This window comes from Cardiocondyla obscurior, linkage group LG03 (assembly GCF_019399895.1).
Source record: "Cardiocondyla obscurior isolate alpha-2009 linkage group LG03, Cobs3.1, whole genome shotgun sequence".
Lineage (NCBI taxonomy): Eukaryota > Metazoa > Arthropoda > Insecta > Hymenoptera > Formicidae > Cardiocondyla > Cardiocondyla obscurior.
The window spans coordinates 1759135-1785408 of NC_091866.1; the positions used below are offsets into that span (position 1 = coordinate 1759135).

The 26274-nt window shown below is 40.9% G+C and overlaps 3 protein-coding genes across 3 annotated transcripts in view; all 3 read right to left on the reverse strand.

Annotated features, from left to right (window-relative positions):
- LOC139113678 (neural cell adhesion molecule 2) overlaps positions 1 to 12006 on the reverse strand; it is a 30649-nt gene extending 18643 nt beyond the window's left edge. The window contains exon 1 of the mRNA XM_070674991.1: positions 9688 to 12006. Within this exon, the coding sequence (XP_070531092.1) occupies positions 9688 to 9769 (82 nt within the window). The 5' untranslated portion in view covers positions 9770 to 12006. The remainder of the gene's footprint in view (positions 1 to 9687) is intronic.
- Positions 12007 to 14578: 2572 nt separating this feature from the next.
- On the reverse strand, positions 14579 to 17188 carry LOC139113748 (cytochrome P450 6a2). Its single transcript, XM_070675126.1, has 5 exons — positions 16617 to 17188; positions 15740 to 16262; positions 15419 to 15640; positions 14967 to 15218; positions 14579 to 14878 (listed from the first exon to the last, which is right to left on the reverse strand). The coding sequence occupies exons 1-5, from the start codon at positions 16953 to 16955 to the stop codon at positions 14709 to 14711; spliced, it is 1506 nt and encodes a 501-aa protein (XP_070531227.1). The 5' UTR covers positions 16956 to 17188; the 3' UTR covers positions 14579 to 14708.
- Positions 17189 to 18948: 1760 nt separating this feature from the next.
- On the reverse strand, positions 18949 to 25899 carry LOC139113578 (early endosome antigen 1). Its single transcript, XM_070674811.1, has 7 exons — positions 25109 to 25899; positions 23046 to 24911; positions 20927 to 22967; positions 20664 to 20750; positions 20053 to 20309; positions 19848 to 19931; positions 18949 to 19615 (listed from the first exon to the last, which is right to left on the reverse strand). Exons 1-7 carry the CDS (start codon positions 25637 to 25639, stop codon positions 19277 to 19279), a joined length of 5205 nt encoding a protein of 1734 aa, XP_070530912.1. The 5' UTR covers positions 25640 to 25899; the 3' UTR covers positions 18949 to 19276.
- Positions 25900 to 26274: the final 375 nt, after the last annotated feature.

The following is a 26274-nucleotide window of genomic DNA, read 5'->3' on the forward strand; positions in this document are numbered from 1 at the left end:
TTACTTCTGGTTTATAGTCTCTATTTAATCCGTCCAAGATTAAGCTGTTAAAAATGCGCATATTTTTAAATTTAGTTCTTCGTTATCTGTTGCTTTGATACGCGGGGATCATTTTGTATTCCGATTGCGCATATTCTACAAAACAACCACGCATTTCGCGGGAACTCAATACCGGAATCAACTTAGCAGTCAACGTGTTAAAACGCACGTTCAACTTTTAACGGCGGCGGAATATCGTTTAAGAAGTACCGTACACCCGAAAATTCCATTCCGTTTTCCCTATATTCGGCGGTGATACATATGAAAATATGTGAAAATACAATTTCCGCGCGACCCGCGCGCCAGTTCGTCCTTCAATCGCTATCCTACCTATTTTCTTTTTATTGCTTTCCGGATGCGGTGGTTTCTACCTTCCGTATGTTTGGCTGGAACTTGTCGGTTTGCCAGTGGTGCCTGAATCTACAGAAAACAAGTCGCATCCACGTTTGCGCACCCCGCGATGTTTACAGCGGTGCTTTGATCAAATTACAAGGCTTGCACTCTCAAGCTGCCGAATGGCTGCAGTGCAAATTGAATTTTTGAGTATTAGAAAACGGTCGGCGAAAAGCCCGGTATCATGATGCATTTCGACTTAAATAAAAAAAAATAAAAAATAAAAAAAAAGGGGAGAATAAAAATATCGTATATGGTATTTTATGAAAACAATAAAATATTGTTTCTCAGAACGCGAGCCGTTGCACTTTGACCGTCGCGTGTAAGTGCACAGTAATAAATTATACGTTAGTTCACTTATAAAGAGAACAGACCGGGGATGTCAACGATCACGCGAATCTGGCCGCTAAAATTTATACTCCTGTCAACGGAGGGATGCAAACAATCTCCGATCCATCCCGCGAATCAATAGGTTACTTCGCGTCTGCACTTCGCGTCGCGTTTAAATTTGTCATGTGCAGTCCCCGTGTATGCACGAGCGCCGGGTGATGCGATGTATTACCGATCTACGACGTTCGTGTTTGCATTGAATAATTACTCCGGGGATCGTCGGTGTCGGCTGGATACCGTATGCGTCCCGCGTTACTCCGAGGAGCGCGGATATTCGCCGCCGCTCTCAAGTAAACGCGGTACACGCGGTGCGTGCGAAAGCGCGACCGTACACGCGCCCGTGGACGCACGTATGCACGCCGCGCGCACGCATACGGAATACGTAAGCGTTTGCGTGCGCCCGTGTCCGCCGACGGTTCATTGTCTAAGTCGTCAATTTGCGAGGTTCACGAGAGGATTTAACGAGGTAATAGTACTCGCCTCTGCGCTATTAACATTTTAATTGCGGCATTAACGAATCTCCCCTTCCACCTTTCGCAACATTTAATCGGCGCGTTCGCCGACCGATTGCGCTCGTAATCCACGGCTGTTAACGTCGCGCGTTCGACGGGCGGTTTCCAAATATCGATGCCTCGTCCCCGCGCGTTTTTAATTTTCACCTGGTAATTTTTATCTCCCTTGCACACGGGCAAGGAAAATTGTAGCGCTCCGCGCGCGACGCCATCGTATCTCGGGTTTGCTCTCCGTAAATGTTTACGCGACGCATTCTATTCCCGATAGCGCGATCGCTATCTCGCGCAATTTTCACCCGGGGGCATAACTTCAGTGATGCACGGATATGCAAACGCGTCAACGTGTGAATATTCAGAGCCACGTATCGGCGGGGCGCAAAGGTGCGAAAGCGGTGCCACGTGCTCGTTGCCGTTTGTTAACGGGTTACTTCGTGCGTACGGCCATTCATCACCTGGCATTAATTACACCGTATCATTAACACCGCCATCGTCCGTGATGAATCTCAGGGCTCACGTCAGCGCAGAATTTCGATGCGAGATCCGACACGTTGCTATACAACAAAATATTGCTCGAGCATTGATATTTAAAATAGGAATTATATTTAAAGATTTCACGCGAGGATAACCCTGATGAATATCCGCATTTAACAAAAACCATAAATTCGTAAGAGAAAAAAAAACGGAACTTTATATTTTATTAAAATTTTTTTTTTTTTGTTACGGAATAACCCTATCGTCAGAAAAGAGCGAAGTAGCGCATTAGTCACAGCTCGCTGGAGCTCGCGGAAAATTTTCGCAGAAAGGTTCTCCGTTCACTAACAGAAAGTTTGACTGGTCAGCCAGCCGGCTGGCTAGCTGGCGAGAGCCGGCTACGGAGTCGTTCGTTAGCCGGGACTTTGAAATACCGCGGTTTCCTGTTTTTCTCGTGCTACACATATCGCCTAGCCGCGCCGACTTATTTCGCGCCGGCGTGCCCGACCGAACGTTGTACACCACACCATTGTGGAAATAGTTCCCGCGATGTTTTTCTCCTGCTCTTCTCGCTTCCCGTTTTTATTCTTCTTTCTCCTCCACTTTTTTTTCCTTTATTTCTTTCTTTCTTTTTTTTTTTCTATTTACTTCTCCCTTCCACCCCTGGTTTCTGCCCCTCGCTTTTCAAGGCCGGATATCCTTCTCTTACGACCGAGTCATTCCTAAAGCCACGAGCCCTCCGCTCACCCGGTCGCTTTCTACCGTCGCGCCCGCCGCCGGCTTTTCCTTTCTTTTCCGGCGTTGCGGTCGAAGCCGCCGCGGCACCGCCATTTACGCGAACATCCTCGATAATAAATCCCGTCGAGTGATTTACGAAGTATCTGCCTTCAACCTCCCCCTTGGGGAGCGAGCACCCCGCGGACCGCCTTCCGGACGTAACCCCCATGCAGTTTGAAAATTAATAACGCTCACGGCGATAGGCCGCTGTAGCGCGGCTTTTATGGCCCTGTGATTGCGGAATTAAATATCGTGACGACATACCGTCAACAGCGCGTTGCGTCGGTACAATCATCGATTGTTTCCGCACGTTTAGTAATTGCACGAAAATTGCATATTTTCAGATCACTGATATTAATAATATTTCCCCCTCCCCCCTCTTCGTAAAGTGATATTCGTTTCTTTATGAAAATATATATCGCATCACCACGACGCTTTATGATATTAATATTAATAATTGGCCGCAGCACGTAATATCGATTAATATCAATTATTAATTATCTCATTTAACTTCGGCACAATAAAAAGTCACGACATAATTAGCTAAATACTTTCTGAAATAGGATTAAATATCTTAAAATATTAAAAAGTATTATAAATAAAGCAAAAAATGGGGGGATAAAATATTTTTTAACAGAAAGAAATGTTACTTATTATTAGATACGAATTAAATTCTTTCAAAGAGAGAAATCACCGTCTGAACAAAATATTGTTTATCAAGAATGCGACTTTGTATATGAAATTGACGATGGCGCGCACACTGATTACACGTCATGTATACCCGGCAAAGGGGTTGCGATAAAAGGATTAATATTATGCATGCGCCTTTTGTTAAACATTGCTGCGAAATGCAAGGAGTAATATGCGAGGCGGAAAATGACTTCGCACGGGTCCTTTACGAGTTGGGATGCGAGAAAATCGTGATATCGAAGAGCGTGACACGAACCCGCATTACAAATAGCAACCGTTACGACGCCTGTGCGCGTCGAGACATAAGCTCAACGGCACGGAAACGAGAAGGCTGCAACCGGCAAAGTCTGCCGCGCGGACCTTCTCGATCCGAGGCAAAACTCGTTGAGCGCGAAATAGCGCCTGATAGCCTGAAACTTTTATTAAAAATTGCCAAACGCCTCTCGCGCAGCTTCCGCTTAATATCGATATCCGGATAATTTAACGAAGGCGTGTTATTTTTCGCGAATTCAAACGATCGCTCACTTTCGTAGGCCGCACTCCAAATTGTAGCGTTATTTTCTCGCGTTTTTTTATATATTTTTTTTTCGTTCTGACTGCGATAAACTTATCCCGGCAAAAATAATATTATAATTTTGAATTGAAAAGTTGATAAAAAATTAACATAAAAAATGAATAATTAATATTGCGAATTTAATATTGCACGTGAATTATTAATTGTATCTTTTTAGTTTTCACAAATATATTATTATATTATACTATTTTAACATGTTCAAGACTAGATATAATTACTATTTTACTGCAAATTCTTGAGTAATTATTCATATTAGTGTAATTAAATGAATTAATTTTAAGGAATTAGTTTTATTCGGATAAAAATAAACTTTTACTTATTTTATAATTTATAATATATATATATACTAAATACTCGAGTAGAAATTTATCTAGCTAATCTGATTTTGCAGCTAGTGGTTAGATCGCGCAGATTAAATATATTTCTTAACTAGTGACTAGGTACTAGCTCTAGACTTGATACTAGCGATAAATTATAAGAAAGTATTTATTATTTGTCTACATTAATATTTTTTTTTATGTTACAGAGCAGAATTCTACAACTCCGCTGAAGTTCATGCAGATTGGTAAGTTGCATAATTTTTTTTCGTAGTTTATAATTGGGCACACAACTTTTCGAAAAATAGCTCACGCGAAGAGTGCGCACGGTTTCTTTTAGTATTATTAAAGATTGTAGGTTCTGTTCTTCTAAAGAGAAAATCGACTTTAAATTGCAGAGAATATGCAAGTGAAGTTTGTCAGTTACGTCACGGGGTACCTTTTACGCATGATGAATGACTTCGTAACGACGCGTCAATATCGAAATAAAAAAAAACCGGCTTCCTTTCTAGGTCTCGTTCCCTATTACGTATGATCGGGATAAAACGCACTTCTGTAACCCCTATATGTACTCGTCACCGTGCGTTGCGCAAAATTGCACGGCGAAATCACCGGCGGTGAAATCGCTCTCTAAGCGAAAAGAGGAGAAAAATGCGCGAGGGGAGCGAACAATACGCCTCCCCCGCGCCAAAAATGCACCTGCCCGGCTCGAACGGTGTCACGTTCCGACTGCAGTTGCATCACGGCTTCCGAATAGGACAAACGTGTGCGCCGGGGGGATGTTCACCCTCCCCCCAACCGGGGTAAGGCTCTCCGCCGTGCGTCCGGATACATTATCCACGCCGAGCTTTCGGTTATCTCGAGTCACCCGATCGTTACCGTGTATTTCGCGGCGGACGTTGAATCTCTTTTTTTTTTTTTTTCTCTCTTTTTCGTTTCCCTCCCTTCGTATTTTTCTCCCCCGTCTCTTCTTGTCTCTCGTCCTATTTCTTCCGTAACCCGCGGCGACGCGGACGCGGATGACATCCCGACGCGAGGGGAGCGACTGCGCTTTCCCGATTCCCACGACGCGCACCGCCGCCGACGCCCGCGGGCTGTAATTGCAGTTTCCTTTTATTTCGAGTCCGCGCAACGCCGGTGGAATACTACCGGTTTACCCGTGCTTTATAAACTTCCCCGCGTCTCCTTACAGCTCGATATGAAACTCGAGCCCGACCGGTGGAGAGAGAGGAAGAGCGTCCGGCGCGGCGGCGCGACCGCCGGCGAAAGAATTTTAAGTTTCCATCGAACGAAAGCTTGCACTCCCGCGGAATTTCAATATCTTCGCCCGTAATGGACCGTTACTGCACGCATTACGCTCCATTACGAACACGCGGTTTACCGCGAGGAGGATCTGTAATCGTTTAAGCGCGTTTCGACGCGCCACTTTGAAGCGGCCGCTCGCATACGTCCGCTGATGACTTCAGCGAGAATCAATTTTCAAACACGCGGATGTTTTATTACGTTTCCAACGCTCGTTCGTTATATGTTTTAAAATAGATTTTTCTCAGCTTACATCACGTACGTACCTATATAATATCAATACAATATTTTTTTTTTTCTTTTTTAATAAATCCAATTTGATTTTATATTTTTATTTTTAATATTTATGTGTATTGCGTAATTTAATCAAATCCAAGCAGATCTAAAAATAAATCAGGTGCGAAGAGAGAGCTTATCGCGTCTTTTAATTGGTCACGAGCGCGATCGAAGTTTATTAAGTCGATTAGGTGATTGCGTGATCACCTGTGATTTATAAGTAAGCTTCCGCAAAGTGATGTGCATATGCATAGAAATGAATAAACGCTCTCGCGTGTCGCCGCGATACGTGTTGTTTTTTTTTTTTTTTTTTTGTTCACACATTCCAGATAAACGGTACTATTTCTCATTTATAATTGCGGTATACAAAATCGAGCAATTTATAACTGACACTTACGACCTATTTCTTCGCGGGGTAACTTGATAGAGATCCGGCGAGATAACAATGATAACGAACTCATTGATCGCGACGTGCGGCGCGATAGGAAACAACGACCGAAACAGGTGAGCGCGAATTGGCAAACGAAACGCGGAACTGTAATAAATAATACCACCGCGGTGGTGCTTAATCGCGAACTCCGCCGCGCCGGGGAATCTTTTTTAATGGAAAGTTGGAAATATTTTTTCCCCGGTAATCGCTTCCTCTTTAAATACGCGCCCTTTTAATCTTTATTATTCGAGCACGGGGCGAAGATTAGAACTACCAACTTTTAATTCGAGCTTGTTTTTAGCCGGCGCCGCGCGTATGCACACCTGGTGTTGTGTGTACGGCTGGGGAGTTGGCGCACTTTCATAATTTGCTTCACTGTCAGCAATACAGTGTGTAAAGTCGCCCGTTATGATATGGCCAACGACAGCGCCGATATACGGATAGCGTTTTGATGCCTCCGATCGTAATCTATCCAGTTTAACGATCGAATAAAAATTTAATATCGTACGTACCCTCGCAATTGAAGTAGATAAGATAGCGCTATATACTGCAGAAGTTCCACATCCCTATTAACTTTACAATCGTCCTACTTAGGCGTAATCGGCGTTTAAACCATGACAAGGACGTTGACTTACACTCCGCGTCGACGGATGCTGCCTAGAGCCGTTTAAAATTGCACGCATAGTCTTCAACTGTAGTATATATCGCCGTTTTGGTTTTATTTGCCTAACGAGCGGAGTAGACATCCTTGACCGGTTCAAACGGCTGAATATTAAACTTTAACGCGTCGGGGTTTGAAAGCTTGACGATTAAATCTGAATCGTCGGAAAAGCGAGATGGCGAGAGCAATAGTTTTTTTTTCTTCTCCTTTTTTATTTAAAGTACAAATAAGGTAAGATAAAAATCTCTCTCGTGACAACAGATAAGAGGGGGATTTTAAGAAGAGTTTGAAATATTAGCGAAAGGCTAACGGAGCCACGGCGGAATAACGGTGGCCTTCATATATCTTCATAACTGACAAGAATTGTGTAAAACAATCGAAGGCCGTAAATTCGCGAATTCGCGCATCGACGCCGCATGAGTTGTGGGAGCGCTCTTTATTACGGGATTCCCTAGTTCTTTGAACGACGGCAGTTCGCGCGCGACCGCTTTGTATATATAAAAAAAATTCCAACGAGATCATTTTATTACTCGCATGGCGTGGGGTTTTTTTTTCTATCTTTTTTTTTCTTTTTTTTTTGTTTTCCTCCCCAATTCGTGCGTTCCGCGATCTACGGTTCCCTCCCAACGCTATTCAATTCCAACCAGAACAACACGTACCGACGGTGTGCAAACCATTATGCATTTGTGTGCGCGCGAGTTACACGCCAGGGGTCCATCGTTGGTTCCTGATATACACGAGAATTCGCGGGTATGGGGTAGACCGCGGGGGACAGGGACAACGGGGCGACGGGAAGGGGGGTATGAAGGGTGCACACGCAGCGGCGGCTTTGATTTTCAACCCACGATACGCTACTGCCAATTATTCAGCGTACATGTTGGCCCATTGTGAATCTGTCGAGAGATGGCGGTCGATTACTGCATCCGAAGTGGAGCCGTTATGTCAATTTGCATAATGCATCGATTAAATAAACGGGTTGCGGTCCTGTCCGATGTCGTGGAGCACGACGGTGGCGAAGGGCCGCGCGCGTCCCCCGCAAAACAACTATTGACAGGCGGCGAATTCTCGACGCCGTTCACGTTCTGTGCGTACGTCAAAATTAATGTACGCTTCTGTTCCGCCCCGCTACCCTTCTGCGCTTTTTCCGGGCACCCGAGCACGCGACGCATCACATCACGCACGATAACGATTATGAGGTTGTCGCCGATGTCGCTACGATGACGGTACGCGCCAACTTGTCTTTCGCCATTAATTAGTGGCGTAAATCGCAGCGGCGTGTCGCGGCCTGAAATTCCGTCGTGTCCTTTCACCCCTTCCCGTGTCGTAAATCAGAACACGTCGTTTGTCACCTGGCGCATCGGCTCGCTTCGTAATACCGAAATATATACTATATATATATATATGCACATACATATATACGTATATCGAATTACCGAAATAAATTCTCGTCTTGCTCGATTTAGTTTCGCATTTAATGCCGCTATTTGCCCAAGCCGTTGTTGCATGATAATTGCACCGCCGTCCGACGACGTGTTCCGCCGACGCAATAATTCCAGACATTGGCAAACGATCGGTAATCGTACAATTATTGTCCGGTCGTTTTATTGGCGCGCACGATAAATATGCGAGGTATTCCGAAAAATCAATAGTACAATAATAACAAAGTGATATTTTCTATCGAAATGAGTGACAATTTTTCTTTAGCGGAATTTTTGGAACGTCCGATAATTAAAATTTATTCTAGTTAAATATTGAATCCAAAAGTGTGAATAAAATTAAATTGGTGGATTCTGGTTAGCTTTTTTTACTTTTTTTTTTTTACCATTTAGTTAGACTACCGTCAACTTCTCGTTAATATATATTTTCTTTTATCTATACTGAAAATAGCTGGCGCGATATTTTTTTAAAGACAATCGCATAATTATTGCGGTAATTAATTAACCTGACCCGCTTGTTAATTAATTACATTTTTGTAATTTATTCAGATGTACTTGTCACAATAATTCTCTGTGAGCGACTAGATACTCGGGATACGAGCGGAAAAAAAAAACGTTTTATCAGTCCTACGTGTAATTGCATGTACCACGGAAACATTTATTTTGACGTTATCGCGTCATCTTTTTAATACATAAAATATTGAAACGATAATTATTCGAGATCCTGCTGCAATCTTAATGCACTTTGACGCTTTAATGAGACATTAATATTTTGCAATGTTTGCAATGATTAGTAGCAATCAAAATTTTTTTTTTCTTTTTCCGCGAAATACTAAATTAATCGCGATTTTTTTTTCGTAAATTTTAATTCCTCGTACTTCAAACATTTCATTCAATTTCTGCTGGAACTGGTCTAGTAAAATTTTACTGAAAACACCGATTGTCCGTCAGTTCGTGTCAGCGCGGAGTCGTCTGGCGGTTCATTATCCTGCGTTGTGATATGGAAAATCGATACCGGCGTCGATATAAGCGATCCTGATGTAAGCGCGTAAATATTTTCACTGTGTTGAAAGCAGCGGAATATTGCAAGCGTAAACATTTTCCCCGTTACCTGCGAAAGCAACGTAGATACTTAGCCTTAAACGTGCTAGGCGTATATAACCGATAACGTAAGTTCGGAGAAGCACAAACTGAAGGTGGAAGCGTTACGTAACAAGAATCGAAAAATACCTATCGATCCGGACCAATTATTTATTTTCCCGATCCCATTAGCGTGCGCACACGAACGGAGAGAAACGGAACAAGGATTTTCTTTTCTTATAATTTTTTTTTTTTTTTTCGCAATTATGCATTACATTTTACTCCACTTTCCGTTCTTTTCCCGGCGCCGGAAAGCGCCCAAGTTTTTCATTCACTTACGTGGCTCGTCGACGTCGCCGAGCAGAACTTCCGCTACGACGAACCGGGCCAGCAAGCTCATCAGCAAAAGCATCCTTTCCATTGTAAGCGGAATGAATCCCTGGCTCCTCCGCTTCTTCTCGTGCAGAGACGCGCCGGCGACTCGCCTCCTTAAATCCCCGTGCTTAAGTAGAGGCCGACGCGGCCGATAACTTTCAATGAGACGAGCGATCCCTGGTGATCCGTCAGGTCATCCGGAATCTCGGTACTAACGGGTGCATCTCGTGAGACGCGAGAGACGAGGGAGGGAGTGGGGATCAATCTGACTTTCGCCAGTCCTCCGATTTTTCACCGGCGGCGAGAGCTCCTCCCGGTAAAACGTTCCGGTGTACACTTTTAACGATAACGAGCGAGAACGACGGCGGGTGGTCTCGACCTGCGCTTTTGAAAGGAGGCTTGAAGCGCAGTTGACGGAGCACGCGAGGCACTTCGCCGGCAGATTCTCAACGTAAAACTGCGGATTATAAGTAAGTCGCGTAACTCCTTAAAGGCTCCGCGCGATTACGCGCGTTATTTATGTACGCGAGCGCCAACGTCGTCTCTAACGGGGTTACTCGATCGGCTAATCGTACATCCTTGCACAGTCTATTGGCGTTCATTTCATACACCACTAAGTCTCACACGCGCGAAATGATCCATCCCACGTCCCGTGCCGCCGTCATCGCGCGGCGTTAGTGACGTAATGATGTTTTCGAGAAACGTGGGACGGAAAAATCGATGAGCCGGAAGACTCCGCTAGTCGCGATCACGTCGAGCGTTAACGAGCGCAGCCAGCACGCCGCCGTGCCCCGCGCGCGAGAAACATTTCACGTTGTGCACTTTGGTATATTGGGATCACCGCCCACTCGTCCTACGTAAATTTTACGCCGCGGCGCTTTTAATAATTATAGCGCGCCGCGAATAAATCAAGGAGCGTTCGGGCGACAAGCGCGGAGGCGTTGGCATTTCCAATTACGTCCGATCGACCAGCGAACCTGTCGTATCGCTCCGACGTGATTTTAGGTACAGACACGGGAATCCACGCGATCACTCGGGAAGAGTCCTCTGGCGCGTAGCGTACGTTCCCCGCCGAGGGTGAGCAACCCCCAGCCGCGTAATTCTTAGGGTCAGCGGCCGACGGCGGTGAGCTCGCGCCGAGTTTCCTCTCGCGATACGGAGCGTCCGGGGGTGGTCCGGGCACCGCGAGGATCTTAGGTAGGATCACTTTCACCCTGTCGTGCATGGATCGGCCCCGTTCGACGTCGAGATCTCGTCCGCGCCTCGAATCGGTGACCGGATCCGATCGGCGATTTCCAACCGATCGAGAGCGGTCTTCCGGGGAAACGCGCACCCCCTGCTCAAGGTGGAAGGCGCGCTCACTGCGGCGTTGCGGCAGGCCTACTGACGGTGCCGTCGAAGCTTTCGGCTTGGCTCGGTGAGGTTCGTACAAGTCCGTCACCCTCCGGTGCGGCGCTTAAAGCGCCCGCCGATCACTTTTCATCCCCTTCGCTCCCGCGACCGACCTCGTCCTACTCCACTGCGCGCGTTTTCCCTCCCTTCGGGCTGCCCGACACTTCGCGAATCGAGGGAAGGCTAGAAAACGACCGCTGTCTCGTTGATAACTCTGAGACCGCGAACGATACGGAATAAAGAAAGCGCGGATCACTTATGTTTAGCTTGTAGCTCGCGGAACATGAGAAATAAAGGTTAATGATTTGAGAAAGTAATCTGCGCCCCGCAGCAAGACACGCGACGAACTAAGACAATTCTGAAGTGCATTAATAAAATTAAGAAAGTCCTTAAGAATTTTTTTAGACGGATTAGAACAATTTCACGCCATGGATTTAAGAGTCCCTTAGCCTGCATCAGGAAAAAATAATTTAGATCACAGTCGCTAATTTCTGTTTTTGTACAATGTCTAAGACTTGAAGACGAGATTGTTTTTCGGTACACAATAATTTTCTAAATGTAAAACCATGCATATTTTTTTTTAATTGTTTGGATTTACAAGAAAAATTATGTCAAATGTTTATGGGAATGGATGGTTATTACTTGTAACACAAAGCATTTGGCACCGGTTTGCGTTGCACGCAAAATGGCAAACGCCGTGTTACTGGTATTGTCAAAATAACACTACGTTCTATGTGCCTGGCCAACTACGTGCACGACTACTTCGCGTTTCCCTCTCATCCGACCGAAACTACTGGTGTACTAACTACTCGCCCAAAATTCACAGAGAAAATATTGAGAAAGAAAAAGTATTATTTAAATGGAAATAAGTCCTATTAGAAATAAAACACGGTCAAATAAAATTGCGAAAAATATTAAGCATGAAAAAAAAAAAATTTTATATATATAACGTTAAAAAAATGACATAATATGCCGACGAATTTTTATTTTATTTTATTACTATCTTCTATTTGATTCTTTACATTAATGCATTCCGATATACTGCGCGCAGATTTTTTTTTCCTTTTTTTTTTTTTGAGCTTTGTGCTACAGTAAAATAAAAAAAAATTAAAGAAAAATGACAACTGCCAATGCATAAAAGCGCGAGTATTAAAAACTAAAAATTGAATTACAGAACAAGCCGGATTTAATTCGTGCACCCCGCAGGCAGTGAAAGTGATTTACGTGCACGTCGGTTAACCGGAAAAAAAAAGAAAGAAAAAAAAAATCACGCATGTGTACACGCGTGAAACGCATGCATTGCATTGGCATGGACATATAAAATTCGCGAACATAACTGGAAAAACGTAAAAATGTTAACTTTTTGTCAGCTGTCTCTTTTGCGTTTATTTAAAAATTTTATAAAAATTTGTATTGCAACGATCCTGTGACGGTCGGCTTTGGAATTGCCCGGTGTCAATAAAACTTTCTGAAAATATATCTCCTTCCGAGCAGCTGCTTCTGTGTAATAACGTTTAGCGCCAGGTTTATACACGTAACACGTATCGAGTGGCCATACCACCCATTCACGTTTGCCATAATTATACTATATTCACTAACAGCACAGATGCGCAAGGTGTACTCACATTAAGGTGTACTCAAGACGAAAGTTTATTGCTTCCGCAACAAGTTCCTAGAACGCCATTGTAGAGCGATGATTCGCTCGAGATATTACACTTGCCAAAATGAGAATAGTCCGAGATACCGGAATATTATCTCGCAATCAGCACTTTAGCGAAGTATTGTTATTTATCTCTTTGCGTACATCTAGTTACGATGAAGATATTAACAATCGTTTTTTATTTTATTAAACAACCGTGGTAATTAATGACGATACGTATATGCCAAGTCACGTTCATTAAGAAAAAACAAGCTGGAAAAAAAACAAATCTTCATTAATAATATTCCTCTGTTTGCATTATCGGGTTTAATTTAGTAATTGTTTTATCGCTATCTTCTTGAATATAACTCTTGTCAAAATAATCAGCGACAGAGTCGACCTCTTCACACTACGATAATTGTAATCGCTATGATGTATGTAGAGTAGTACGTTACCGGAACAAGCATATCAGAGTAAGATATTGCAAATCATCGTGCATCGTTAATTTCCTTTCAACGGAAATTAAATCTAATTTATTTCTATTTGGAAGGTGATGTAGTGGATAGCGATATAATGGTCATCACAGGATTAGCTCTTAGATCGTTATCGTTAGAAATTTTAATTCCGCTACTATTTCTTATAAAAACTTTAAAGTCAGACACTAGCAGCTATAAACGTTACTGTGCATAAAACGACGATGTAATGCAAAAGAGATATATCTATATATTTTTTTTTTTTTTAATAAGCAGTCGTCGATGTGATTTCTTTTTTATATCACAAGAAACTGCCGTACAAACTTTTTCTCTTTTATGTTCGTTTGTGTGTGTATCCGTTTGTAATCCCCATTTCAAAAATTGTAATCCGAGTTTAGCTTCTAATATAATAGCCTAGAACTGTGTACAAAATTTTTTTAATGCTCGGTGTTTTTAAATGTCTTCCTAACGCAATTCATACCTTAGAACTTATTTGAATTTCTTCTCTTGTATAATTAATTGCAAAGCTTACAGTAAATATATTAAAAGCTAAGTAATAATAAAATACAAATATTACATTACAAAAAAAAAACAATTGAATTAATCAAATATTTTTCAAAATCTTTAATAAAAAAAATAAACGAAAAGAAATCCGTATTTAAACGAAATGTAGGGCATATTATTATCGAAATTGAATATAAGTAATTCTTGCGAAGTAAGTAAAAAATTTTAAACATGTCGGAACAGCATTATTTGTGCAGTATAGCGTTATTTTTTAAATAAGCATTATTACGAAAATTATATTAATTATTGATGACGGCGATAGTAAAGAACATTATTGAAATGCACGTCAGCGTATTTAAACATTGTCGGCCTGTCAATAATAATATGATTGCTTTTAATTATTTTTAACGTTATCACCAATATTACTATAGCGTTACGTTAAGCTTAATTAATTATCTGATATGTAATCTTGTCTCATACACCGTGAATCTGATATTTGCTGTGATAAAAAGCAGAGCTTAATGTAAAGTACCGAGTCAAGTGTTTATATAATATTATCCGTGTGTTTAATTATGCTAGACGTCGAAAAGCGCTTGTTATTTACTGCGTAAAAATTATATAAAATATTTAATATTACGCAAACTCAGATAAAGTTTATATATTATTGAGCAAACAATTTTTCGTAGTAAACCTTTAAATCGCACGAATTCGTCGCAATTGGCAATGTAAAATTATCTGAATATGATTTTATCGCTCGAGCATTAAAAATCTTGTTTACATGTTTTATGTTATAAACGTTATCTTAATGATTTAATACGTGTTGCAAGCATGTTACTAAGATTACGTATTTGTAGCGGAACATTTGTATTTATTTTACACTTTACATTTTGCCTAATCTTATTAGTTACATACATACTTATTAGTATACATACATAAATAGCATGATATAATATAATTACTTAATGTTATAGTTATCTCTAAGAGATCTTCGTTAGTTTTAAATATATGCCGTGAGTTGTTTGCAACATTAGGGAGCTCAGTGGAGCGAGTTGAATTGGAATCTGAGTTTTCTCACAAATATCTATTTTATAATTCGTTAGCACCTTGATTAAACCAACCTTGGTTTGATTAACAGCAAATCTTGCCCCTGAAAAATCAACGTCTATTTTAATATACCGTTACTTTTCGAGACAATCGTGTATTATGTATGTAGGATCGTAAGTTCTTTCAATTACCGATGCAATTTCTTGGACCGTCTCCGAAAGGCAAATGATACATGGGATTTCTCTGCTTCATATTCTCTGGTGTAAAACGTTCGGGATCGAAAACTTCCGGATTTGGATAGATATTTGGATCATGATGAATTGCGTAAGTGGGTATAATCACTTGCTGTCCCTTTCGTATATCGATTTTAGTACCCTCGAAAGTGTAATTTGTTATAGGTTTCCTTGTGAGATACATAACTGGTGGATATTTTCTAAGAGTTTCTGTAAAGTAACAAATACTGGATTTAGGGAAAGATATTTTCGATTAATCTTAGGTTTTTTTTTTTTTTTTTTGTTGAATAAAATACTTTGGAAAATTGTCACTTCTTCTTTAAGAGAACTTTATCGGGCAGAGTTCTAAATTTATTTGGAGATAAATTTGAGTCGTTGAATTATTAAAGAATTATTTCTCAAGAACAGACCTTGAAAGATCTTTTCCAAATAGCTCATCTTTTTGATGTTTTCATATAATATAACTCCGTCGTCGTTATTAAGGACTTCTTTAATCTCCTCTCGAACTTTATCTTGAATTGATTGATTTTGCGCTAGCTCGTACATCGCATAAGACATCGTGGAGGAAGATGTTTCGAAGCCGGCCGCGAAAAATACAAACGATTGTGCAGCGATAAAAGCATCCGTTACATCTATAAAGTAAATAATTATTTTATTACTTCTGAAAGAAAAAAAAAGTTAACGACGAGATCGATAGGAGAACGCGAAAATTGAAAAAGTAATATTCTTACTATTAACACCCAGCTTGTCGGGATTATCTTTAAGATCGATAAGTGTGTCGATGAAATCATGCCGGCTTATATTGTTCTGCTTCCTGTACTGTATAGTGTCTCGAGTAACGTCTGTCATGAACTTGGTTACGTCATGGTCGTCCAATAAATATCCGAAGTGCTTGTAGAGCCACGGAACTTCTCTCAGCAAAATTCTAATCACGGTCTTCGAAGTTGAGCGGAATATTTTGCGACCCATTTTCTGGAACTGATTATTCTCCTCTTTCAACGCGTTTATTTCGAGGCCGAAAGCGCACGAACCGATCACGTCGGTGGTGAATTTCGACGTTAGATCCCGGCATTCGACGATACCGTCTTTAGATACTATCTGGTCAAGATACTTCTCGAAGTGGTCGGAACAGTTCAGCAACAAGTGAAACATGTCCTTCAACTTTCCAGACGTGAAGATGGGCGAGAGCCTCGTTCTTAATGGTCGCCATCTAACAGCGTCGAGTCTGAAGAGGTGCATGGACATAGGTTCGGCCTATAAATTATGCATCAGTGTATCAGAAAGCGGGAATTATGTTAGAAAGTTTCCTCTCAAAGTTTTCCGTGTGATCAACGCCTGCCCCGAAACTTACATCAGTTTAACTTTATACTGCAGAGGGAGAAAAAGAGATATTTTTCTCAACTCTTAATTTTTTAACTTATTTATTATAATTGACGCGTACGTTTATAAATTGAAAAAAAAAGAGAAACGAGAAAGAGACAAAAGTAAATTATAAAAATAATTATTTTTGATAATTTCTAAAATTTTTGGCATTTCCTACGTTTTATATCGAGTTTGATTTTATTATCGGTATTATATGTTACGTTCTTACACGAGGTTTTAACACACCTTTTCGAAAACTGTCCCCAGCCGATCGGCAAAGGTGGTAAAGTCCTTAATCAATACCTGTTTGATGTACTCAGGATCTCTCAAAACGAGCGCGGGTTTACCTCTTAAAAACACACCCACCATAGCCTCGTTCGAGTACCGGTTGTATATGTCTTTGTAAAATTCACCCATGCATTTCTTTCCCATAAAGAAATCGACGGTGTTGCCGAAGAACAGTACGGGCTTCGGCCCATTGACACCGCGTGATGTCCAATAATCGAAGTCGCAGGTTAAATAATAATAAAGTAAATACAAAATCACCACACAAGCACCGAAAATTTCGAGCATGCCCGCAGCCATCGCGATAAACCGGCTCTCTTTAGAACGAAACCTACGTTACTCGAGTTCTAATTGTTACTTAATCGTACTTCACGGCAGACTTGGGTGATTCTGATAATGGTTCACTGACATTTCTGAGAAATATATAACAACACTGCGCGACGTTTACCACACTCGGAGCTTAACAGAAGAGTTTCAACTTCTGATTATACGGCTGAGGAAAGAATGACTCGGAATATATATACTGACAGGTTTATAATCACTGCATTATAATTGTGTTAACATATGGAATGGTAGATATGCTGAATCATTTTACTTTCTTAATTTAAAATTTTATTATCTACTGATAAACCAGCGACAAAGTTGAAACTCATGTTCCTTGAACTAGAAATGACGATTTAGTATATCATCTTATATATTTATTTGAAAACAGTTACAATTACTAAGTAAATAAGATATCTATGTATCTATAAATTGGCGAGACATACATATATAAATATATATTATCAATGTCCAAACATTAAAAAGACAAATAGTAAATGAGATTAAAGAATTTTATATCAATAAGATTAAAGAATTTTATATCAAGATCCACTGTTAAATTGTTTGTTATTCTGATATTTTTTTACGATAAATGTATCACATTCTGATATAAGCACGTATTTTCTTATACATTTTAAAACGTTTTAGAAATTTAAAATATTCTTAGCGCGTAATAAATTATCAATTTTATCATTTAAAAATATTTCTATAAGTCACTGAACCAAAAAAAAAAAAAATATGCATAAAAATATTTTTTTAACAATTAAAAAAAAAAAAGAAAATTTTTTTTTGTAATAACTTTTAACTTTTTATCTAGTATTTATTCTTATGTGGCATAAACGACAATTTGTATGTATCTCATTGAAGCAGATTGATGCAAACGGACAAACATTGACATTGATAATAAATATGATTAATTACTTTCTGAGTATCAACTTCATCGTGGCTGATGTTTGAGGCTGTTCCTACGTTACAGCAATGAAATGTTTAATTAAACATCGATTCTAGAATCCCAATCTCATATAGAAAATATGGAAATGCAATGAGCTGCAAGCTGTTTGATACGAAGAATATTTAAATACGCAAACTGAAACTAAGCGCATGAATGTACAGTCATTTTTAAACTCTCGTAAATCTTTCCGGCGCAATTTGTCACTAATACTACGTATTTATACATCCCATACCATCGCTGTCACGCGGAAAATCTCATTTCAGACGAAATAAGAACAAACTACGTAGCTAAAAGTTACGTCTTTTTTTCATATTCACAACGCGGCTATGTAAAATTTCGTAAGTACGCAGCAATTATAAAGCGATTATAAAGCAGAGTTACGCGAGACTAAATTCAGAGTAAGATGCCGCTTCTGCGATTTAAATAAAAAATTGATTCGTCCCGGGGGGAGAGAAAAAAGGAAGAAAAGGGAATGAGGGAGGAGGGAAAAAAGAAAAGGTGCATCTCGTGCAGTCGTCGATCTGTTGTGTCGACGTCGATCTGCTCTCGCGACGGTCTGCTGCCGGCGTTTTGCGAATATATTTCAATTCTGTGCGGTGGACACGCCGTAAAACGGATTTCAGAAATTCATTTATCGTTTGATCTATCCTCGCATTTCAATTATATGTTTACTCTTTGTCGACGGCATTCGCCTTTCTATTGAGCCTGCGTATGCGCGTCGGCGGTCGCACCGACGAGCCCGAGTAAAGTCGTGGGTACGGATGCGGTACCGATACAATTGAATTAATCTCGATCGAACAACGCGACCTCCGAAATGAAACAGGAAATCACGTTATCGCACGTGGCGCCGGGGCGCGCAAGCATGCGCCGCGAAACAAGCGGCTCTCATTAGTTGTTATTGTTCGGCCGTGATTAGCAACAAAACCCATGCTGTTGCTGAATATGGTACGTTATCGCAATTATATGCCTCGGAAATTATTAATACCGCGCTACAAGGGGAGAGGGGGGGGGGGAGAATAAAAACCAGGATCTTTTTAAAAAGCTGTAATAATCGAAGGACGCTCGATTTTATCCTCGCTTTCCTCCGGCATCGCCGTAATTACAGAAATTGATCGAAAATATTATTAAATTCTTCAATATTGCGATTCGCTATAATTACTATTCGATATAATCCTTTAAATATTAAATTTATTTCGTGTCTTTGTTTCTTTATTTTGTACGCTATAACACGAAGGTGGAATACTTCGCCTTTTTGTTGTGCGCCAGATAACAAAAATTCCTTCAAAGCAAACGTCACTTTAAATATATTTATTAATACTTAAAAGAAGAAAAGAAAAGAGAGGAAATATTAAGTCAAATCCATGGTGAGATGGAGAACCAGGTTGCGCCTTTTTTCGAGACCCATCCGATCGGAGATTTGAATCAGGTTTGCCTGCTCGAGATGAAGAGTCCGTTTTAATTCCTGCAGCTTCCACCCCGCCTCAATCTGTTTCTCGGCTATTTGCTTCTGCAAGGCGGCGATCCGCCGGTTTAAAGCATCGTAATCCGCCTGCAGTCGATCGCCACTGTGGTCCCGATTAATCGCCGATCGATCGGAGGCCGCAGGGCTGCTATCTCGTTGCACCATATTTGAAGTTAACAGACAGATCTTATCGTGCAGTTCGGCCAGCTGCGTTAATGTCAATGACTGGAAGTGAGATAAATATAATCATTTATATCGGCGAGCGAAAGATTTTACAATTAAAAAATTATTTCGACAGCTATAATTTAATTCAGTATAATATGAATAAATAAGTAAATAATAATTATTTTTTTTTGGGTAGACTTTCGATATCATTTACTTATTACAAGTACTGCGTCGTGATTTGATATAAAGACGTAAACTAGTAAAATAAACTCTTATCACCGCGCGTATGTACCTTCAACCAAGATTCAGGGTCAAAAGCTGCAAGCTCATCGCCATTATCCACACCTGCAACTTTGGTAACTTCCACGCCAAGCTCCTAGCAACGATTCATTTCCGGCGTTAATATGCAAGCAGGAAAATTGAAATTATTCTCGGAATAAATCGTCAAACAAGACGCCGGTACAAGACGCTAACGTTCTATTTGTCGCCAGTTTTACCAATAATTTCTTTATGTTATCCTCGTTGTCTCTTCTGCACTGATTAAGCAGCTTTAACAGTTTATCGATATTCTGCACTTCGACCTCCGTCAGATAAATGTTCTCGGACAGCTTTCGCGATTCCGTTAATAACTCGACGATGGACGGTACGGTCCATCGCTCGATCTCAAAGTCATCGTCCCACGTTGTAGCCATCACGGGTCTCGAGGGAATTTTGCCGTCCACAAATTGTATATAATCACGCACGCGTTGCACGGCTATTGAGTTGCGAGAACAAACGCAGAAGCCAACTTGTAGAAATTATGTAATCAGAGTTCGTCCGTGTCATTTCCTATGTATCTCAAAATACGTCGAGATATTGTTACCTTGCTACGCAAACGAGCGCGCGTGACTTTCGCCGGCGTTAGCGCGTAATTAATAAATTAGAAAAAAATTTTTGCAAAACGCTGCCTTCGAGTGTCGCGAGTTTATGAAAATGCTTAACTTATTAAGGTATTAGCTGGACTGCTAATTACGGGGCTATGAATAAGGAAATCCCACGTTTCCGCGGCGCGATAAAAACTGCCGGAGTGACAAAAACAGTTGAAAAAGTTTTTATGCAAGTTTTTTACCGTGATATTGCTTTTCAATTTGCTTCTTCAGTAATTCATTCGCCTTAACGAAGTCGCCGCATTCATCCGGTTTAATCACGCCAGCCTCTGGAATTACAAAGATGTCTTTCCTTTAATGCAAATGCGGGCAAAATTTAATGGTGAGAAAAAGATTCGCCAAAAACTATCGAATGAATAGAACGCATTACACGATTAAATTATATCCATTGATTTAAATAGACGTTAATATCTTTTTTTTTAATATGTATATCGAAAGAACGAACCTACGGCGGGGAGGACAGATCCCAACGATTCAATTTTTTCCCTCTGCAAATTGTTAATTTCATTTAAGCGCTCTTTCTCCGCTTGACAATGCTCCAATCCGGATTTCAGCTTCAGGTTTTCGATTTTCAGCGCATTATTTTCGGTAAATAGTTTTCGGATTTCGTCCTTCGACCCATTAACGTCCCCATCTTGCACGGGATAAGCTTTTATTTCGTTCTGTTCGGCTTTCAATCGACCTAGTTCTAATTCGAGAGTATCATTGATCATTTTTAATTTATTATTCTCTTCCGTCGCATGCTTTAAATCTTCTCCCGCCCTGTCTATCTCGATCATCAATTTCTTCAATTCATTTTCGAACCTGTCGATATCGTCCACATCTTCTATAAAATCGCCTTTCGATTTCTCAATATTCTCTTTTAATTTATTGATCTCATTCCCCGCTCTCTTTAACTCGTCCCGCAATTCCTCGTTTTCTGCCGTTAACTTTTCTAAATCCTGCCGCTCTTTATCATACTCCGTCCTTACCTTCGCCAGATCTTCGGGAAGTTTTGCATTTTTAGTTACGGCCGTTTCGAAAATAGCCAGTTCGATTGTTAATCGTTCGTTGTCCGCCTTACATTTATTTAAATCGTCCCGCAATTCGGCTAAGACTTCTTTCAAAGCATTCAGTTCCTTTAAAGCGGCATCCTTGCCGGTTTTCTCTGCGTTCAAGTCGTTAATTAAGCTATCAAGCTGCGCACGTGCGTCATCGGCGCGAGTCTTTGAATTTGCGGCTCGAGTTATCTCCTCGCTTACCTCTTTTTCGAGCCTGCTTTTTTCACGTGACAAATCATCAAGCTGCCCATTTAAAAATGTAATCTTTCCTTCGACATCGCCGAGCAGTTTTTTCAATTCATTGATTTCTGCTTGTAATTCCCTGTTCATATTCTCAGACTTATCGAGGTCATTTCTCACTATTGTTAAATCCAATTTGAAGGAATCGAGTTCTGTTACTATTTTAACATTTTCCGTTTTTAGGACAGTATTCTCATTCTCTAAATCGACGTATCGGCTGTTCATGTCGTTCAATTCACGTCTCGAACTCTCATTTTCTACACGCGCCTTATCTAGGTCCGCCTTTAACTCTATTAATTCACCGCTTAGAACGATCGCCTTTTTCTCGGCAAGTTCTTTCGCAGCTTTATCCGACGCAACTTCTTTACCTAATCCACTCACTTCCGCTCGTAAACCGTCTAACTCACTCAGAAGTGCCCTCTTCTCCTCGAGCAACGCAGCCACATGATATTGCGACGCGTCCACGTTGTTTCGTGCGTCGGCCGACATTTTCTTTAAATCCTCCACTTCGTCGTTCAGCTTACTGTTCGTCAATTCAAAAACATCTAAATCCTTTTGCAGCTCTTTCAACTCTGTTCTCAATCTATCGTTTTCCGATTGGCTAATAGATAATTCCGATTTAATTTTTTCTGATAATGCCTGTTCAGCCATCAAGTCAGATTTTAGACTTTTAATTTCAACCCTCTGCTCATCGCCCTCGGCTCTCAGTTTGCCGAATTTTTCCTCGAATTTCTGTCGCTCTCCTCTCAAACTCGCGTTCTCTAATTTCAAATCTTCAACTTCAGGTGTGACTTTATCTAATTCGCTTTTTAATTTATTGTTGTCGTCTGCAAGCGCATTTATTTTTTCTTTTAACGTCTCGTTCTCTGTTTTCAAAGCTGTTACCTCATTCTTTACATTTTGAAGTTCTGTTTTCAATGTTGTTATCAGGTGTGATAAAGTTGATTCCTTATCTCTTATCTTATCGTTCTCCGTTCTTAATTTAGTTAATTCAAATTTCAATGCTTCAAGTTCCTCTCTCAAAGCAACATCTTCGCTCTTAATTTTGGTCAGCTCTCTCACGGCTTCTTCTTTAGCAGATTTTTCGGCGAATGAAGACAGATTCAGTCCTTTTAACAGATCTTTAAGTTCCGCGATTTCTCCCTCGAGCTTAATCTTTTCATTTTTAAGATTCGTTAACTCCTTCTCTAACGCTTGATATTCAACCTATGAATTTCAACGTATAATCATTATTATCAAAAGAATAAAAAATTGCAGGGGGAATACGTAACTAATTATCTCTACCTTACAAACGCTTAAATCTCCCTTTGTCATTTCATTCTCGCCGGATAACTTATCCGCGTCCATCTTAAGCCTGTAATTTTCCAACTTCCAATATTCAATATCTTCTTCCGTTTTAAATAATTGCGATCGAAGATCAGATATAATCGGCCTTAAATTATTAATCTCGCTCATCATCTCGGCATTCGCGGACCTTAGGCTCAACGATTCCTCGGTCAGGCTGAGCAGTTCTTTCTCAAGGGCGTCTCTCTTCTCTCTTAGAACATCATGTTGCGCCTGCATCTCATCGATCTTTAAGACGAAATTTTTCATTTCGTTCTTTAACGCCGCTAATTCCTCCTGAATGTCTCGTTTAACAGTAGTTTCAGCAGTTAGATCTAGTTTCAGTTTGCTGATCTCATTTTGCAAAGCGCTGATCTCATTCTGCATCTTGTCCTTATCAGTCTGTAAACTAACGATCTGAGCCCCAAGAAATTTAACTCGATCCTCAGCGTTGTCGAGCTGTTCTCTTAATTTATTTACTTCGCTCGTCGATAAATTTATTTGTTCTTTCAGTTCGTTTAGCTCAGCATTTACCCTATCATTTTCGTCTCTGTAGCTGTTCACTTCCGCCTTGATATTTTCGTTTTCTTCACCCGTTCGGCGAATGTCTGCTTGCAACTGTTCATTTATAACTTTTCCCTCTTTCAGCTCATTATTTAACCCAGCCACTTCTTGCCGCAAATCTGCAACTTCGTTATTTGCCCTCGTCAATTTATTATTTGTATTATCCGCTTCCTTTTTCAGAGTTTCTATTTCGGACAATAACTTTGTTACTTCTTCTTTCTCATCATCCGCTTCTTGTAGCAATTTTCTGTTCTCCGACTTTAACTTCACCATTTCGCTCTGCAAAGTATTGAAGTCCACGAGTAGCTTGTTATTATTTACATTAGCCTTCTCCAATTCTTCTGTAAGAACTCCATTCTCGACTTTAAATTTGCTCAATTGTTTCTTTGCATCGTCTAACGCTACATTTGTCTTAGACAAGTCGTCTTTAAGAAGACCATTCTCGGATTTCAAGTTGTCCTTTTCAGTTTCCAGATTGTCCCTTTCGGTTTTAACAACAGTACTTTCGTCCTCCAGTTTATCGTTTTCAACCTTTAATCTATCCATTTCTCGTAGCAGTCTATCGAAACCGTCCTTCAACGCAACTCCTTCGGATTTTAATTGATCCGTCTCCGCCGCTCGTTTTTCTAATTCATTTCTTAAATACTCTTTCTCGATTAATAATTGATCTATCTTAGGCTCAATATTATTATTTTCTTCTGTCGCAGCTTTCAGTTCCTTAATCATATTATCAAGACTGTTTTTCAAAGCAACATTTTCTTCTTTAAGTTCGTTAGTCTCCAATTTAGCATTTTCCAATGTCTCTTTCAAGAATTCATTCTCAGCCTCAAGACTATGCAAATCGTCCTTCGTGCCCTCTAGCTCTTTTTGCGCCACTTGAAATTTTTCTTCCTCGAGTCGCAGGTCAGCGTTCAACTTATCGATCTCGCGCTTCAATTCGTTATCTTTCTCTTTCGCTCCCTTCAATTCTTCTTCGTCTATTTTTTGAATCCTTCTGTCCAACAATGCATTCTTAATATTTAATTCGTCGCGTTCGAATTTCATTGTCTGAATGTTCCTCTTCAGAGACTCGTTTAGTTCATTTATTTGGCCGTCTCTCTCGGACATCTCGTCCCGTATCTTCTCCAGCTCATCGAGAAGTTCCTTTTTCTCCGTCTCAAGATTATACAGTTGGGACCTCATATCTTCGATCTCGCTCGGCAACTTACTCACGCCCAGCGCAGCTAGTTCCGACTGCCGCGGGCTCTCGCGAAGCTCGGTAATCTGCGAACAAACACCCAATTGTCATGAATACTGCTGCGGAGTTGGACAAGTATAAACATCCTCCAGCATTTGTCTCATCTCGACGAAACAGAGGAGTACACCGTGTCGGCATAAAACATTCATGACTTTTAACGTATCGCACGCGCAAACCGACTGCGGGGGTATTTACCGACCCGAAGAAACAGGGAAGAAGATACCTTATCGCCAGGTGTTTCGGGTTCTTTCTCCGTCGTGGTAGCAGGACCGACGGTCACCTGACCTAGATCTAATGCAGGTGCAACGACGGCGGCCTTCTGTTGATAAAGCTCGCTTTGTAAAGCCTCCGCGTAAGCCGTCTTCTCGTTCAAATGCGTTTTCAATTCAGCCAGGAGCGCTTCGCAATTACGGAGCTGACTTAGAAGCGCGGACGTGTCCGTCTTTTCTTCGTCTGTGGGTAAAGGAAGGACTTCCGGGACCGATGTAACAACCCCTCTCATTGAACGTTGAGTTTGCGTCAGTTCGGCTTGCGAGCGTTCGTTCTCCGTCCGTAGCGGATCTTCGTAGCTCTTTGATGGATCCACCGACGTCTGCATTGATCTCTCGACAACCACGGGCACCTGTTGATCGGCCTTCTGACCATCTTTCATTAACTCACGAAGCTTTGCCCTCAAACGATTTAATGCCGCACAGGAAGTATCCTCCTCGGCTTCCACCAGTTTCAGCTTCAGATGCGATATCGTGTCTCGCATTCTGTCACGATATCAACAGTTTGCACGTAATTATATTGGCGTACCGCGTTTAATGAAGATAGATGGTTTTCGTGGAAATATCGCGACCGACGAACCGTGATTAATCTCCTTTTAAAGCTATATAACTTCGCGAAAGTCTAAAACAGAAGTCTGTTCTTACCGTCACGATTGTGACTGAATGATTAGTTTAATATTAATGTCGTAGATCGTATTCGTTATTCTTTCTCGGTGTTATTTTACTTTCATTTTTCTTTTTTTTTTTTTTTTTTTGCTTATTAAAGCAAAATGCAGAAAGGAAAAAATTTAAAAAAGAGGGACTCATTAAACTGTTTTAGTGGAATTTCATAGTCAATTGGCATTATGTACTGTTTTTTTTCGACAATGAAACGATCTCTCTGCGCTGCCATTTTCCTCCTCACGTATTTAACTTTTTCGCACGGATCGTCGCAGCAATCTCGTTCGGCGAGGCTTTCCCCGAGGTTGCGAACTTTTTCCGCCAGTTCCTCATTTGCATTCTGCAGCCTTTCGTTTTCCTCGCGGTAATGCACGAGCAAGGGATCAGTGCCCAATACTCCATCGGGCTTCACACCTATATAAAAAAAATATTTAACCGCCCGAAATATATTCGATATTCC

Coding starts and splice junctions, on each gene's coding strand:
- LOC139113748 (XM_070675126.1), bottom strand. CDS start 16,955: ATGGCTGCGGGCATGCTCGAAATTTTCGGTGCTTGTGTGGTGATTTTG. Junction 16,263..16,616: donor TGGGGACAGTTTTCGAAAAG/GTGTGTTAAAAC, acceptor CATAATTTATAG/GCCGAACCTATGTCCATGCA. Junction 15,641..15,739: donor CGACAAGCTGGGTGTTAATA/GTAAGAATATTA, acceptor TTTACTTTATAG/ATGTAACGGATGCTTTTATC.
- LOC139113578 (XM_070674811.1), bottom strand. CDS start 25,639: ATGCGAGACACGATATCGCATCTGAAGCTGAAACTGGTGGAAGCCGAG. Junction 20,751..20,926: donor ATCTGTCCTCCCCGCCGTAG/GTTCGTTCTTTC, acceptor TTGTAATTCCAG/AGGCTGGCGTGATTAAACCG. Junction 19,932..20,052: donor ATAACATAAAGAAATTATTG/GTAAAACTGGCG, acceptor AATCGTTGCTAG/GAGCTTGGCGTGGAAGTTAC.